The sequence below is a fragment of the Ictalurus furcatus genome, chromosome 18 (genome assembly GCF_023375685.1).
Source record: "Ictalurus furcatus strain D&B chromosome 18, Billie_1.0, whole genome shotgun sequence".
Classification (NCBI taxonomy): domain Eukaryota; kingdom Metazoa; phylum Chordata; class Actinopteri; order Siluriformes; family Ictaluridae; genus Ictalurus; species Ictalurus furcatus.
The window spans coordinates 19,113,538-19,129,847 of NC_071272.1; the positions used below are offsets into that span (position 1 = coordinate 19,113,538).

At 39.1% G+C, this 16,310-nt stretch overlaps 1 protein-coding gene across 1 annotated transcript in view; it reads left to right on the top strand.

Moving 5' to 3' along the window:
* The window catches only part of LOC128622814 (E3 ubiquitin-protein ligase UHRF2), a 43,266-nt gene extending 32,159 nt beyond the window's left edge, over positions 1–11,107 (top strand). Inside the window, exons 8-16 of the mRNA XM_053649566.1 lie at positions 3,833–3,940; positions 4,054–4,158; positions 5,149–5,255; positions 6,145–6,307; positions 6,551–6,688; positions 6,804–7,035; positions 7,144–7,298; positions 7,387–7,485; positions 7,819–11,107. Coding sequence (XP_053505541.1) covers positions 3,833–3,940; positions 4,054–4,158; positions 5,149–5,255; positions 6,145–6,307; positions 6,551–6,688; positions 6,804–7,035; positions 7,144–7,298; positions 7,387–7,485; positions 7,819–7,965 — 1,254 coding nt within the window. The 3' untranslated portion in view covers positions 7,966–11,107. The remainder of the gene's footprint in view (positions 1–3,832; positions 3,941–4,053; positions 4,159–5,148; positions 5,256–6,144; positions 6,308–6,550; positions 6,689–6,803; positions 7,036–7,143; positions 7,299–7,386; positions 7,486–7,818) is intronic.
* The last annotated feature ends 5,203 nt before the right edge of the window (positions 11,108–16,310 follow it).

Genomic DNA, 16,310 nt, shown 5'->3' on the forward strand with positions numbered 1-16,310 from the left:
GAGTGTTTGATGCTGTAGCTATTCTTGTGCCGTAATATAAGACCATTTTAGGACTTTTAGAAGCCTGCTGAAAGAACTGCTGTGTTTTGAACACTGCTTGATGTTGTAATATATTTACAGTGACAGTTGTGATGTTGAGCATTAAAAGCAGTGTATAGGGTCAGTATATGAGTTTGGGTATAGAGCTAGTTTTGTTACACAGACCTGCAAACTAATCCTAAATCCCACTACTCGGAATCCTGCCTTATGCTACCTTCTCTGCTAATCACATAGAGCTTCTAGTGATTCCCGTCTCTATCATGAGGAGTGATGAAAGAAACCAATAACTCCTTTCACACTAAACAAAGCCAAACGTATTTATTTCAACAGGACTTTACAGATATCCCACAACAGAATTACAATGCTGTGAAAAGTATTTGCCCCCATCCTGATTTATTCTGTTTTTATGTGTCTCTCATACTAAATAGTTTTAGATCCTCAGAACGAAATACAACTTCAAACAAAAGCAACCTGAGTAAACATACAATACAGTATTTTATTTTTATTTTATTGAAGCAAAAAAAAGTTATTCAACACCTATCACCAATTTGAAAAACTAATTTCCCCCTAAGTTACCCCTAAGTTTAAGGGGATTCCCCCTTAAACTTAAAATCTGTTTGTGCCAGGTTTAGCAGCAATAACTACAACCAAACGCTTCAGATAACTGGAGATCAGTCTTTCGCTTACTTCTAGGACTAGGACTTTCCTATGCTTTGGATCATTGTCTTGCTGCATAATCCAGTTGCACTTGACTTACAGACTGAAGACCGGACATTCTCCTTTAGGATTTTCTGGTAGAGAGCAGAATTCAAGTTTCCCTCAGTTATTGCAAGTTGCCCAGGCCCTGAAGCATCACAACATCCCCACACCATCACACTTCCACCACCATGCTTGACTGTAGGTATGAAGTTCTTTTGTGGAGTTCTGTTTGGTTTACGCCAGATGTAACAGGACCGCCGTCTTCCAAACAGATCCACTTTCATCAAGGTGTGTTTTGGCAAAATTCAGACTAGCGTTAATGTTCTTCTGGGTTAGCAGTGGTTTTCACCTCGCCACTCTTCCATGGATGCCATTTTGCCCCCTATCTTTCCGATAGTGGAGTCATGAACAGTGACCTTTAATGATGCAAGAGAGGCCTGTAGTTCTTTTGATGTTGTCCTTGGTTATTTTGTGACTTGCTGGAGGAGTCATTGCTGTGCTCTTGGAGGAATTTCAGAAGGTCGGTCACTTCTGGGAAGCTTCACTGCTGTGCTGAGTTTTTCCAATTTGAAAATAATGGCTCTCACTGTGGTTCTTTGGCATCCAGGGCCCTTTGAAATAGCTTTGCAACCCTTCCCAGACTGATGTATTTCAATCACCTTCTTCCTCATCATTTGTGGAATTTATTTCTACTTTGGCACAGTGTGTTACTGGGTAAGACCTTTTAACCAACTTCATACTGTTGAAAAAGTTCTATTTAAGTGTTGATTTGATTGAACAGGGTTTGCAGTAATCAGGCCTGGTTGCGTCTAGTCCAACTGAACCCCATTATAAATGCACTTTCATAGATTTGGGGAATTAGTCACTATGGGGGCAAATACATTTTCACACAGGCCCAGTTGGTATTGGATAACTTTTTTGCTTCAATAAATAACATTATCATTTAAAAACTGTATTGTGTGTTTACTCAAGTCGCCTTTCTTTTATCTCGGATTTTGTTTTAATTTCTGAAACAGTTTAGTACAAGGTATACACAAAAACAGAAAAAATCAGGATGGGGGCAAATACTTCTTCACAGCACTGTAGCTAGCCAGCTAGCTGTAAATATTTATTTATTTATACCCCAAACCAAACTAGCTAGCTAATGTTTACGAATGTTATATCGATTTACTACTAAGCAGATAAAAATCTACAATGCTACAGTGACAGAGTCTGTTTTAAACTAGACAGCTAGTACCAACACGGAGTGACTGCGCAGTGACTCATAACAGGGAAACACTTCCTGTGCTCCTCGTTAGTGCTGTGGCTAAGAGAAAGCAGCAGGGGGGATTAGTATGTGTGTGAACAGTGGCATTAGACAGCGTGTCTGTGTGTGTTTATGTGTGTATTTACACGTGACATCTCATTGAGTCATATCCTCTCGTGCAGTTTCGGCTGAGATCAGTCACAGCACAAAATGCTGTTACTGGAAACACCATAATCAAAACACACACTCATTCATTCCTGGAAACACACCACCAAAGCTAATGGAAAACACCAGCATTCGCGCTCAGAACAGTGACCTTTGACCTGGTTATCAACAGAACTGTGCTGATAATCAGATATGTGATACACGACACACATATTACATGGACACCTTACAATATTAAGAAGCAGGCTACCTAGCAGAGTTTTTGTTAGCCGGTAAATATCGTTTTTTGACCGTTAACATTTCAAAATGTCCGAAAAAAATCAAAAACTCGCGGACACAAAAAATATATCACACGAAGTAGACAAAAGGTAGATAAAGTAAGTTCGCACACCTAAATAAGGTCTCTGTCTACGCAGATAGTTTTTTCACATTCTTCTCCTGTAACGTGTACTCTGATTTGCTCGCATTATTCAACTTATTCAACCAAACACACACACACGTCTTTGTGCTGGTCATCTCTCTCTCTCTCGCGCTCTCTCTCTCTCTCTCTCTCTCTATCTCTATCATTACAGTAGGCATTGAAAGCACAAACACACACAAGTAATCTTGGGTTAATCCAACACAGGTCAAAATCACGCGTTACCTGCCGATTCGACCCGCCTCCTATCCATCAGCCAACGTGCGACCACACCCCTGCCCCCGCAATCACAAATACTATGCATAGTCCAAAACGTTCAAGTGCGAAATAAACACAGAAATGAGATGACCTGATTTTTTTTTTTCACCAACATTTCTTGTTGGTGTTTCTGCTCCTCTAATAATATTTATAAGGACAGCAGTCCTGATTTTGGACAAATTTTAATGCAGTGGTACGTGTTTTTCCCTGAGATGGGTTGAAAAACTGGACGTAATACTGATTTAATATAAAGACCTGGTTGTATGCATGTTCTAACCTTTAATAAGATACTAATTGCCTAGCTTTTTATCTTGGTTTGCAAAATTCTCACACTATTGTGTTATAAAAAAGACTACATGTTTATCTGGACTGGCTTTTAGTGGCACTGTTAACAAATACGAACCTTAGTAATTCGTCTCGTTTGCCATGAGATGGTGTTACAATCTCTTTTTGGCCGTCTTGAGGATTTCAGAAGTTGGGCGGTGCCTAATTTTGTCCAGTTAAATCCTCCAACTTACACTCACAAGCCAGTAATCTTGGTGTAATTTTTGATTTGGCTTTAAACTCAGATTAATTCTGTGGTCATGGGCAGCTTTTATCAATTTAGGAATATTGCCAAATTAAAAACATTTTTAACTTTTAATGATTTGGAGACGTGTGATACATGCACATGCTTTTATTTCATCTAGACTTGACTAATGCAATGCAAGTAATATGGGAGTTAGTCAATTTTCTGTCTCAGGCCGTCAGCTGGTTCATAATGCTGCCAGGAAACGTGATTCTATTACTCCTGTACTAGCTTCACTCCACCGGCCTCCAGTCTCATACAGGATCCAGTTTACAGTGTTATTGTTTGTTTACAAGGGCTGAAACAGACACCGAATACAGTAACCGAATTTGTATTAATCAATCAAGGACATCATGGAACATTTTTTTTTTAGCTCTGTTTATGTTTCCCCTGTTTAAATATGACTGTGTGTGTGTATATATATATATATATATTGTAGGGAATGGCGTGTGTGGGTCGTACTAAAGAATGCACCATTGTCCCATCCAATCACTACGGTCCGATTCCTGGAATTCCTGTGGGAACCACCTGGAAATTTCGTGTGCAGGTGAGGACACTGTGTGAGGAGGCTCAGAGCTGTTTTTGTTTTGTTTTTTGTTCTTTTGTAAAATATCAGTTCAAGCATGACTGCTGTTCAGACTTTTTATTATTTACGTGTAGGTAAGTGAGGCAGGGGTGCACAGGCCACATGTGGGTGGGATTCATGGACGCAGTAATGACGGCTCCTATTCGCTGGTGCTGGCCGGAGGATTTGAAGACGAAGTGGTGAGTTTCACTGACTCCATTATATCTTACACACACTCCTTCTCGCTATCTCTCTCTCACACAAAGTACAATGATGGGGTTTCTTTTTCTTTCTTTATTTTTACTTTTCCCCTCTATTTTCCACGATTCACTTCTTCTCTCCCTCTCTCGTTCTGCTTCTTTCTCTTGATTAGTAGGTTTTTCTGTTCCCCTCCCCACCTCATCCACTGATTGTCCCATTGCTCTTGTATGAGTTCTAGTTTAGGAATGTACTAGACTCTTTTTTTCCTTCTCTCTCTCTCTCTCTCACTCTCTCTCTCTCTCTCCTTCCTGATTGAAATTCTCCGCCTCGTTTGTAGCGAGTAAAGGAGGATCTTGAAGATTGAATTTCGTCTTCTCATGTTCACATCTCACGCTCGACTGCTGAGCTTAATAAAGAACTTTATGAAGCAGAAATCTGTACCTTAGACCAGACTGACACTGGATAATACAACTTTAACACACAGCTCTGCAGATCTTTGAACGCTTTCACAACGGCTGACCTAGGATCGGCTTACTGCGGTTACTGGAGAATACGCAGCATTCATGTGGCAGCCATTTTTATTTTACGTAATTTGTGTTCTTCCTCTAAATCGGCACTTTAGAGCCCCCTGGTGGTGTAGTCTTATCAAGTGTTCGTCATGTTGGTGTAAGCGGCTTTGTTTGTCCGATAATGCTACCTTCCTGTATTACCCTGTGTGTCAGTGTGACATTAGCACCGGGCTAAATGTAGCGTAGCCGTCATAGCTGCTGGAGTATCGCGGTTATTGTGAAGACATTAACAAGTAAGCATTTCAACAGTTGCAGTGATTATAATGTATACTGTGGGTCACTTTACAGTGTAAGGCACAGCACCTGAAAGACAAACAAAACTGCTCTCAGATCAGCAATCCTACAAAAGTCAAAGTTTATAAAAAATTATAACCCTGCATTCTGTGTTCTTAACGTATTCCTTTGACCTTTCTGTTTTAGGATCGGGGTGACGAGTTCACGTATACAGGCAGTGGAGGTCGCGACCTTTCAGGAAACAAGCGGATTGGAGAGCACTCGTTTGATCAGACTCTAACACACATGAACAGGTGCAGTACACTTATGCTTATGCAATATAAAATTAACATTATAACCTGTCAGTTTTGTTTTGGGGTCAAAATGAGCCATTTTTAAAAATAAAACTGGTTATTTTTTTCCCATATGAAGGAATTCATGGAGAACAATTGAAAATAAATGTGTGTAAACACTTTTGCATGTGATTTGCAGTTGTAAGGTGTGTGTGCAATCGATTTTTCTGAAGAGTGGAGTCTTACATTGTCTTTAGAAGTCTTACATTGTCTTAAAATTGAGTTCACACGATCTTACACTTTAGGCCACAGGCACTGATTTCTGCGCTGGGTTAATAAATGTACCACGCAAAATGACTGCACTAAGCGTCAGATTATTAGAAACATCTAGGCTGTTGCTATTTTATATTCTTAATTAAAATGTTATTACTCCAGTGAAACTTTCACTCCAGTGCTCAGTTCCTCAAAACCGTACATTTGAATATTAACCGAAAAGAAAGTTGCGCGTTCTGATGCAGTACTATTATAAATTAAAAATAATCCAATGTACTGTTTAGATTATAGGCAAATGTCATAAACTACAAAAGAGAAGATTAGAGAAGCCGTAATCATCAAGATTAAATCAAAAAAAGGTTTGGAATATTTCACTTTACGTGTAATGAATCTAGAATATATGAAAGTTCCAATTTTTGAATTAAATTACAGCAAAAAATTAACTTTTCCACGATAGTACAATTTTTTGAGATGCACCTGTATCTGTAGCCAAAGTGTAGTGTGAGGATTCTTCTGTCCAATCCAAAATGCTTGGACATCAACTTTAATCGCATTCAACAAGTGCTCTAGTAACCTTTTTTTAATTTTATTATTTAAATTTTAATTTGACTTTTAAACGTGACTGTTGACTTCTCAGGGCACTTGCTCTGAACTGTGACGCCCCTCTGAATGATAAAGATGGGGCGGAGTCTCGTAATTGGAGGGCGGGGAAACCAGTCAGAGTGATCCGAAGCTCAAAAGGCAGACGAATCAGCAAGTATGCACCAGAGGAGGGAAACCGCTACGATGGAATCTATAAGGTAACAAAACACACATGGGGGGGTTGCATTTTAACTTGTCATACTGCACTGCCTCTCATTTAATCAATCTGTGAAGCAATTAGCAACAATTTGTGTCGCAAGCGATGCTCACAATAGTTCCTGGTCTCCAGCTGTGGAACAGGAAGTGAAATCGACTCCGGTTCCTCTGGTGGAAAGATGTCTTTTTATGTGACTACACGTTTTTGGTTTTACTCATCGGGGCCTTGTCTCTCCGTCCCTCAGGTGGTCAAATACTGGCCTGAAATCGGAAAGTGCGGCTTCCTGGTGTGGCGTTACCTGTTGAGACGTGATGATATGGAGCCTGCACCGTGGACACCCGAGGGACTCGAGCGCAGCAAAAAACTCGGACTGAAAGTGCAGGTGAGGACATGGGGCACACAGCACTGTCTTTACAACACACACACACACACACACCTCTTTATTATATACCATATACATGACTCTCTCTCCCTCTCTCTCCCTCCCTCTCTCTCAGTACCCTCCTGGTTATTTGGAGGCAATGGCCAATAAGAGCAGGAAGGAGGCGAGTGTACGAGGGGGAAGGGGTGGATCCCCACGTGGTAAACGACACGGAGGAAGAGGAAGGCCGAGATGTGGACGGCCACCGAAGAGGGTAAAGGAGGAAGAGAGAGAGGGGGAGGAACCTGCAGAGCACGAGGAGGGAGAGACACAGACGAACGGAGGAGAGGACACACCGAAAGACACGGGTCAGTGTGTGAGACAAAGAGACACTTTACCCTCTTCAGCAGTAGCGATCTGATGTTAAGGAACTATGTATATAGTATATATATCTGTGTGTGTGTGTGTGTATGTAGGAGCAGTGTGTAAAGAGCAGCAGGAGCCCAAAGCAAAGCGGGTAAAGGAAGTGGAGGCATTTGTGTTATCAGAGCAGCAGCTTTCACTTATACAGGAGGATCATGTGAACAAGAAAGTGTGGGATGAAGCTCTGGGCTTCCTCACTGAGGGACCGGTAAACACACACACACACACACACACACACACAGGTAATTGTGCTATATTTATTCTTGATCACACATTACTTCTTGTTTTTCTTGCAGAACTTCCTGCGTAAGGTGGAACAGATCTTCATGTGCGTGTGCTGCCAGGAGCTCGCTTACCAGCCTGTCACCACACCTTGCCAGCACAATGTCTGCAAGGTGTGTGTGTGTGTGTAGTTTTATTTTAGTTTACCTTTAATTTACATTTACATTAGAATTATTTTAACTTAATTGGTTTGTAAATAAAATATGACAAAATGAAAATAATATAGAGTATTCATTATTATTTTTGAAATAGTCTTGCATTTCTTAACATGATGTATTTCAGTGGGGGGGGGGATACTCAGGTTTCGGTCGAATTGATAGCTCACTGCAGAGTGAGGCGTAGTTGAAACATGACAATAATATATGTGCATCTCACATTATTTTATATTTCATAGACTCGGTTCCTGCAAACGATCTCACACTGCTGTTGTGTTGTTGTAATTACAGACCTGCTTACACCGATCGTTCCGAGCTGAAGTGTTCACCTGCCCGGCATGTCGCTACGATTTGGGGAAAGATTACGTCATGGTGCTGAATAAAAATCTGCAGCAGCTCCTGGATCAGTTTTTTCCTGGATACAGCAAGGGACGATGAGACGTCACTGGAGACAAGGACAGAAATAATCTCCATCCAGCTCAATGGCACTTGCACGCACACACACACACACACACACACACACACACACACACACACACACATACACACATACACACACATACATGCACACACACACACACACACACACACACACACACACACACAATCAGTGCACTAACTCCTACACCCAACATGATAACATACAAAGTGCACACACACACACACACACGTTTCATGTAGATGTTTCTTTCATTAACACCAGCCTGATACTTGTATCCCAAGGACACCCAGGTCATCACCATGACCACGACCTCTGCTGGTCGTGCATGGGTTTATTCCTCCTTACACTTCTCTCAACTGAAGGACACACACACACAAATACACAAACACACTCTCTTCAAAGGAGCGGCGGAAAACTAGCGACGGCTCATTCAGTTCAACGGATCTGTTAAGGACGGGACTAATGGCTAATGCTAATCAAGTGATATCTGTTGCTAACAGGGAAAAAATGGCTCGCAAATCTTCACAAAAGTGATGAAATTTAACCAAACAATGCTAACCCGGCATCAAAGCATCAACGTTAGGGGTGGTTAGTGAGAGATGGATTTCATTTTCAGACAATCGTGTAATTCAGTATCCTGCTGTTATGCGTTAATCACAGCCAGCTAGTTAGCTATACACCGGATTACAATTAGGTTCATTCCTTTTTTTGTTTGTTTTGGGATGGCTAAATATCTACAGCTAGCTGGCTAGCTAACCCTAGTAAGTTTTGATTTTTCTGTTTCACAATAAATCATTGAATTTTTTTTCACTCAAATTGCACGAGCTATTATTAACAGAATAGCTCATACGTTATGTAATACTATAACAGCTGAACAGCGTGATGTATCTATATAATGGCTGTATATGATGGAATACACTAGCCACTCGTGGGTGTCTGTGAGTTCGTATTCAGAAGAGTGGAGATAGCGCTTTGTGTTACGATGCCCTGTGCAGCATAAGCAAGAGGTCAAACACATGCAGTGGCTTCATGGCTTCACATGTCTCCGAGGAAGCACATGTTTGCCCTCACCCTCCCCAGTTGGTAGCCGTCACGTGATAGGCAAGAGCTGGCTGCTGGGTGGGTAATGGTAGATGACCAAATTGAAAATGAGGGAAAATTTCCCAAAATCTGATTATCTTAGTGTTAATAAGTGTTATTTGTATGCTAGCTAGATGAACACATCTCACTCATTCAGTTCATTACTTTATGTTTTACACTTAAGTCTTGGTTTGGTTTATCTAAAAAGACTTCTGATGTTCTTCTTTAAGTCAGAAAAAAAGATTCGCACATGAGCGCATACAGTTAATTAGCCTGACAGCTAATATATCCAGGGTATGATAACTGTAAGTATCTGAAAGTATAAATTATCGATGACATGGATCTCATCCAGTGATAATTACATTACTGTTAGTATGCTTGTTAGCTAGGTAGCTTTGTTTTAGCATAGCTAAACATCTACAGCTAGCTGGCTAGTTAATGCTCGAGTGGGATGTTAGTTATCTCTTAGTTATTTTGTGTTCCTCAATAAATCTCCATTTTTATTTGTTTAGTCTAAAAGCCGTTTCTGGTTTTCTTCTTCACATCAGACAAGCCTGAACACGTTCTCACCCAATTAGCTTTGTACTGTATATCCTTGTATAAGTTGATGGATCCCATCCAAGAACGAGGAGTACGTGAGTGTTAATTGCTTTGTTTAGTAATCGATGCTGATCTACAGCTAGCTAGGTAATGAATACTGTAGTGGTATTATTATATTTCAATTTAACATGTTTGGAAATACATCAGAGTATGTGCAGTCCTAAAGAAACTCTTTATTTTGCTATTCCAGATCAGATGGACCAGCCAGCAGGGGCAACCCTAGCCGTGCTATTATTGTGCTAATGTTAGCTAGCTAGCGGCTCTTGACTCGGATGTCCTGCAACTAAGCTAATGCTGCTAACTACTATGCCAGCTTCAGGAAAGTGTGAGTTCAAGTTTCAACTGGAAATATTCATATGTGATTTTTGTGAATATTCATTACATAATATTTCACAGCACACACTCTGAGTCCTAGTTAGCCAGTCAGCACACTAATTCTAGCAGTTTAGCTTATGTTCATTGTTGCTGGGTTAATAATGTTTGGTTAAAGGAAGCATTGCTACTACCAGGGACTGTTTATATTTAATCAGTTTTCTAAACCTAGGACAAATCCACAAACGAGATGCAAGTCCAAAATGGCGAGTTCTGATTGGCTAAGAGCAGCAGGACTCAGTATCAGGTGTTAGTAGTTAACACAGTCCTACCTTTGGGATGAAATATATACAGAGAGAATTTGTCAGAAAGGTAAACTCCGGATCTGTGTCAATGTTCAATTCTCACATGAAAAGGATTGACCGACTGGATAACAGATAAAATATACAGTTCTTGGTGAAGTGGAGTTAAATTCATTTGATAGTAAAAGCTGATTTACAGGTTTGAACAACGGCGTTGGCTGAAAAATGTACCTCGTGCCCCAAATTGTCCAATCAGGACCCAACTGTGGTGTATCTTAGCGTATCTCAGCTTTTCTCACTCTTATGTTGATTTTTTTTTCAAAGTTCAGTCCCACAGACATGCAATTTTTTTCTATCACAGATCTGCCAACCTTCGTGCATTTTGCATAGGAGTGACGAATTCTAACTCGGAAGTATGCTAGCTGTCATTCAATAATTCGCCAATAAAAATGGCAGATATGTTGAGCTAATGAACATATGAATCTGGAATGATTCACAGTTACACCGAACGATTCACAGAACTCTCCGATTTTAACTGACTGTCTGGAATCCCCACCCCCTGCCCCCATCTCACATTAGTAATCTGTTGGTTCATTTTCCCGCTGCCGTGTCACCCTCATGTCCTGTCATGGTAAACAGAGAATGTTTGGGGTTCGTTAATGTGAAATAATCTGTATCAGTGTATGTCCCATTTCCAAAATTACACAAGTATATAGTAAACATCATCAAACTATATTTATTAGGGATGCCACCAAAACGTTTTTGGCCAAAAGAGAGGGAAAAAAAAAAGGCCTAAAATTGTGACTGACCAAAAAAACAAACAAAAAAAAAAAAGAAGAAGAAGCTTAAAATAGGCCTACAAGGATGTGAGAAATTGGAACGGCAAGGCCAATTCATTTGTTTGGGCATTATACCAAAGGGTTATTGTTCAGGTATAAATATACATATAAATACCAGAAAATAAAAGCTAGAATTATAAACTCTCTTCTCATGTTCATCTCAAACCCAAGTGTCTTCAGTCTACAGCAAAAACAAATCAATAGTCCTTGCTGTTTCAATAATTTCGGAGGGGACTATAACACATAATTGTAATTCAAGTCAATTTTATTTGTTCAGTGCGTTTAACAACAGGCATGGTCACAAAGCAGCTTTACAGAAATATATCAATTCCAGAAATGGATAAATTTATCTCTAATGAGGAAGCCAGAAGTGACGGTGGCATGGATAAATAAACTCCCCGAGATGACATGAGGAAGAAACCTTGAGAGTTCCCAGACTAAAACTACTATGGCACATTAATGGTAATGATCATTCGGAATTGATTATAAACATGGTGTTCAAAAACTTGTTCAAACAGCGTGATTAAGCCCTGCGCTCTATAGACCAGGGTGCATGTCTATACAGGGATTTACAGTAACTACCAGGCACTTGGCAGGGAATGTTTATACGCACATTTTCTTATTAAAACACACACACACACACACACACACTTCCACATTATAACTAAAACGCCACTTTTTGGCACTATTTTACGCCTGGTGTCTGCAGGAGCTCCAAAAAATTAACACTGATGACGCTTATCATATGTGTAAGAACACTTGCAAAGATCCTTTTTGTAAGCTGGAGAAAGGTGTCAGACTCTATGCTTCATCATACAAAATTTTTTTTAAATACCTATTAATAGAAACAAACACCCAAGCTAATTAATAAAACACTATGACTTTCTTGTGAGATTGACGAAGCAAACATTAGACGTTGCTGTCTCGCTGTACTGCCAAGTGTAATTACTGTTATTGTTGTTTGTAACTAAGTTTTCCTACAATAGGAAGAAAGAAAGTGTGCATGTAAACTTTTCTATTGTCTACATCTTGACTAAAACAGACGGCAGCTTTTCCCCCCACACGCACCTGATGTTTACCGTAAAACCCTATATGTACTCCAGTTACTACCTTAGACAGGTGATTTGTGAAAAGACGATACTGAACATGTATTACCCATTAGGATTACGCATTATTTCTCTTCTGGGTTGGCAGGTCTGTAATTGATCGATTAGTGAGATTGTGCTAGATTCAGTTCAGAAGTATTATAATAGTGTTAGAATAGTTCTAGGACATGAAGACAAACTGAATTAAAAGGCACCACTTTGGGATTATGAGCCATTCGAATGCCCTGTTTATGTCAACATCATAAAACCACTAACTGTTTTTATTCACACAAGTCCAGAGAGGTTACGCAATATTATTATTTTTTTTACTTTTCTGTCCATCATTTCACCTTAATAAATAAATGTTAAGGTTTCTTAATGCAAGCTGGTTGAAACAGGACATCTAAAGCTAACAGCTAGTTACGTTACCCATCGCATTTGAGATCTTTAACGTAATCGTTTTTAATCATTCATGATTAAATGTCATTTTAAAATATGAACATTTGTACGGAGTTATTTTATTACTTGTGAAATGTACTGTAAAAAAATAATAATAATAATTGAAAATTCATTAGAAAACTAATTGCAATTTCACATTTACGTGTCTTTATTTACGTTTTATATTACACACTTTAATTACATTCACATTTCAATTAAGAGTCACAATCTATCCACATACATAAAATGTAGACAACTTAAAGTTTACAGCTCTAAAGTTATTGAGAAAGAGAGCCAATAGGAATGCACCAGGGAGATAAAGGGGGCGGGGCTAAAGGCTAAATATTCTATAAGCAAATCATACACAAAAAATACACATTTACAAATTGATTATAGAATTGTGATTCATACAATAATATTATTTTTTTAATTGAAATAAATGTGGGTTTTTTATTATTATTTAACTTTTATTATGTTAAGATCGTGATATTTTTTTTTCTTTAATGATTAATGCATAGCCTCCCTGGACTTCTGTAATTCTGTCAGTCTGTTTTCCAGCAAGACTTTTTAAGTCACACACAAAGCAAAAGTCAGCATTATAGTGAAATAGCGTTTAAACCTGTAGTCACAGGTCCACAGTGACAGGCATCACTGGGTCATCGAGGGCAGAGCTTAACTTAAATCCGATCAGCCAGTTGCAGACTCAATCTTGTGACATCACCACTTGCCTTTTTTTAAAAATAAATTCATTTTTACTTTTTCGATTCAGCGAAGTGTTTCGCGTAAAATACCGGTTTTAATTATACTATATAATAGTGTAGTAGCCTAATAGCCGAGCATTAGCTATGAAACAGCAGCACTTATTTTACTAGCGTTATCGCAGTCCTGCATTTATGTAGCTGGTTAGTTTAGCAGATGCTGGAGAACTTATGTTTTGTAATAATAATAATAATAAAAAAAGGAAAACGTTTACGACTGGCTGATCAAACGTAACTTACGCTATGCGCCTGTTGTCATAGAGACACCTGACACTGCAAAACCAGGATTTGAGCCCGTTTCTCTTGTTCTCACTCATATGTTTGCTCCTCAATTGTCTGTCCTGTTTGTGGAGGGAGAGAGCATGTGATTTTTCTTTTTTCTTTTTATTTGAATGAGTTAACTGATTAATGCTTCATGAACTGCTATACTGTCTCTGCAGCTAACTGTGATTTGCAAACCTCTTTTCCTTTTTTTTTTCTTTCTTATCCCCTTGGGAAAAATATTTTTAAATGACCCCCCTGCAATAGTAGGTGATGCTAGTAAATTCCTTTTTGTGTGTGTGTGAGTTTCTCTCTCTCTCACTTCAGTTCTCTCTGGTTCTAGCTCTAGTTCCCGTTCCGCTGCTTTGCTTTTCTGCCTTCTGTGTCTGTTCTGTTTCACAGCACGTACTGAAGAAAGAGAAAACTTTTAAACAATATAAAAAAAAAAAACAGTTGATGTGTTATTCTCATAAATGCTGATCATGCCGTTATTTTTTTCTAGTGTTTAATCTCTCGTTTAGTTCATCAGCAGCTCTGTTGATGTGGCAAACACTTACCTGATGACGCACAACCTGCCTCAGCAGCAACATGGCTTCATATTGTGATCCCAAATTTTATACATGGTATTATACTTGATATGTACCTATTAAATATTTTGATTTCAGAAATATCCTGTTGTTTCGGCTGTGTTTGTTAAAGACGTGTGCGAAGGGAAATCAAACCTCCACACGGTCCCTTTACTCCACATGTAATCAATCAGCTAAGACATGTTTGCTTCTATAGTTTTGGACTGAAGCTATGATGCTCATGTAGTTAAATTTATAGCTACCATTTTAGCATTAAATGTGTGTGTGTGTGTGTGTGTGTGTAAATTAGAAACAGACAGATTAGTGAAGTTCTGTCCTGACTAACATTTAAAGTTAACCTCTTCAGTCGTCTTCTTTTCTCTCTTAGTGATTACACCTGTACAGTTGAGGTTAGAAGTTTACACACGCCTTGCAGAATCTGCAAAATGTCACATAATCAGATGTTTACATATAGTCCACAAGACACAATAACTGAATTTACACAAATTACCCCATTCAAAAGTTTATATACAATTTATTCTTAATCCTGTGTGTCATTATCTGGATGATCAATGGCTGTTTTTATGTTTTGTGAGAGTCCATTGTTTGTCCTGAGGAGTTAAACTGTCCACTGTTCTTCAGAGAAATCCTCCAGGTCCTGCACATTCTTTGCTTTTCCAGCATCTTCTGCATATTTGACCCCTTTCCAACAGCAGCTGTATGATGTTGAGATCCGTCTTTTCACACTGAGGACAACTGAGAGACTCTTACACGACTATTACAAAAGGTGCAAACATTCACTGATGCTCAAGAAGGCAACACGATACATTAAGAGCCAGGGGGGTGTAAACTTTTAAACAGGATGATCGGTGTAAATTGTTATTTTGTTTAAAGATCTTATTTTTTCATTTAATACTGCTCTTCCGATGCTACATAGGATATTTACATGTTTCCCAGAAGACAAAATAATAACAATTTACACTGTTCATCCTGTTCAAAAGTTTACACCCCCATGTAAAAAACATGTATATCTTACATAGCTTCTGAAAGGCAGTACTAAATGTAAAAAATAAGATCTTTAAACAAAATAGTAACAATTTACACCGATCATCCTGTTTAAAAGTTTACACCCCCTGGCTTTTAATGTATCGTGTTGCCTTCTTGAGCATCAGCGAATGTTTGCACCTTATGTAATAGAACATTGTCCTAACAGTAATTTTCTTTTCATCATGGTTGTTACTGAAATCATTCTGGGTTACGGTTTTTGTTCCACATTTGGTAAACATTAAAAAAACAACACAATTTTCACCGGAACATTGCAGAAGGTAAACAGCGAAATAACAGCATTCAGAGCAAGAAAACGTCTTGGTTACCATGGAAACAGTAGTTGCAACAAAAAGGGGGTGATGTGTAAATGATTGGGAAAGTGAAAGATGGCCACTGGCTGGAGAAGGAGATTTACAGCAATATTACTTAGCTGACAATCGAATGAATCAGTGACCCTGAACTTGAAAACACGAGACAGGAGTAAAACATGGAAAACCGAAATTTCCTGACTGAGCTCATGATGAAATATTCAAAATTTGTAATGAGAGAAATACAATGCTGCAAAGGGGGACTTCAATTCATCCACAGCTCTAAATGCTGTGTTGGGACTGGATGTGTGTGTGTGTGTGTGTGTGTGTGTGTGTGTGTGTGGGTGGGTGTGTGGGGGTGTGGGGGTGTGTGGTGTAGACTCTGGCACCTCCTGGTGGTAATCACAGTGAAACAAGTCATTGGGAATCCATGTCTCAACACACTATGACCTAATGCCAAAATATACTCACCGTCTAGTCTAGTCTCGTCTACAAGATAAACACTTACTGACAGTTAAATTGCTAAGCTAACCCTTTATCTTTAGGGAGGAAATTGTTTACTTGCCATTTCATCACTGAGTGCCTTGTGTTTCCAGCCCTTATTTTAACAATTGGCCTGGACAAATAAAACACTGCCCCTCCTGGACATGGTTCAAACTACAATGTTATCTTTACCTAAATCTTTAGAGAATGATCATAATGATCATATTCACTTGAGAATATGCGAAAAACTGATGTCGCTATG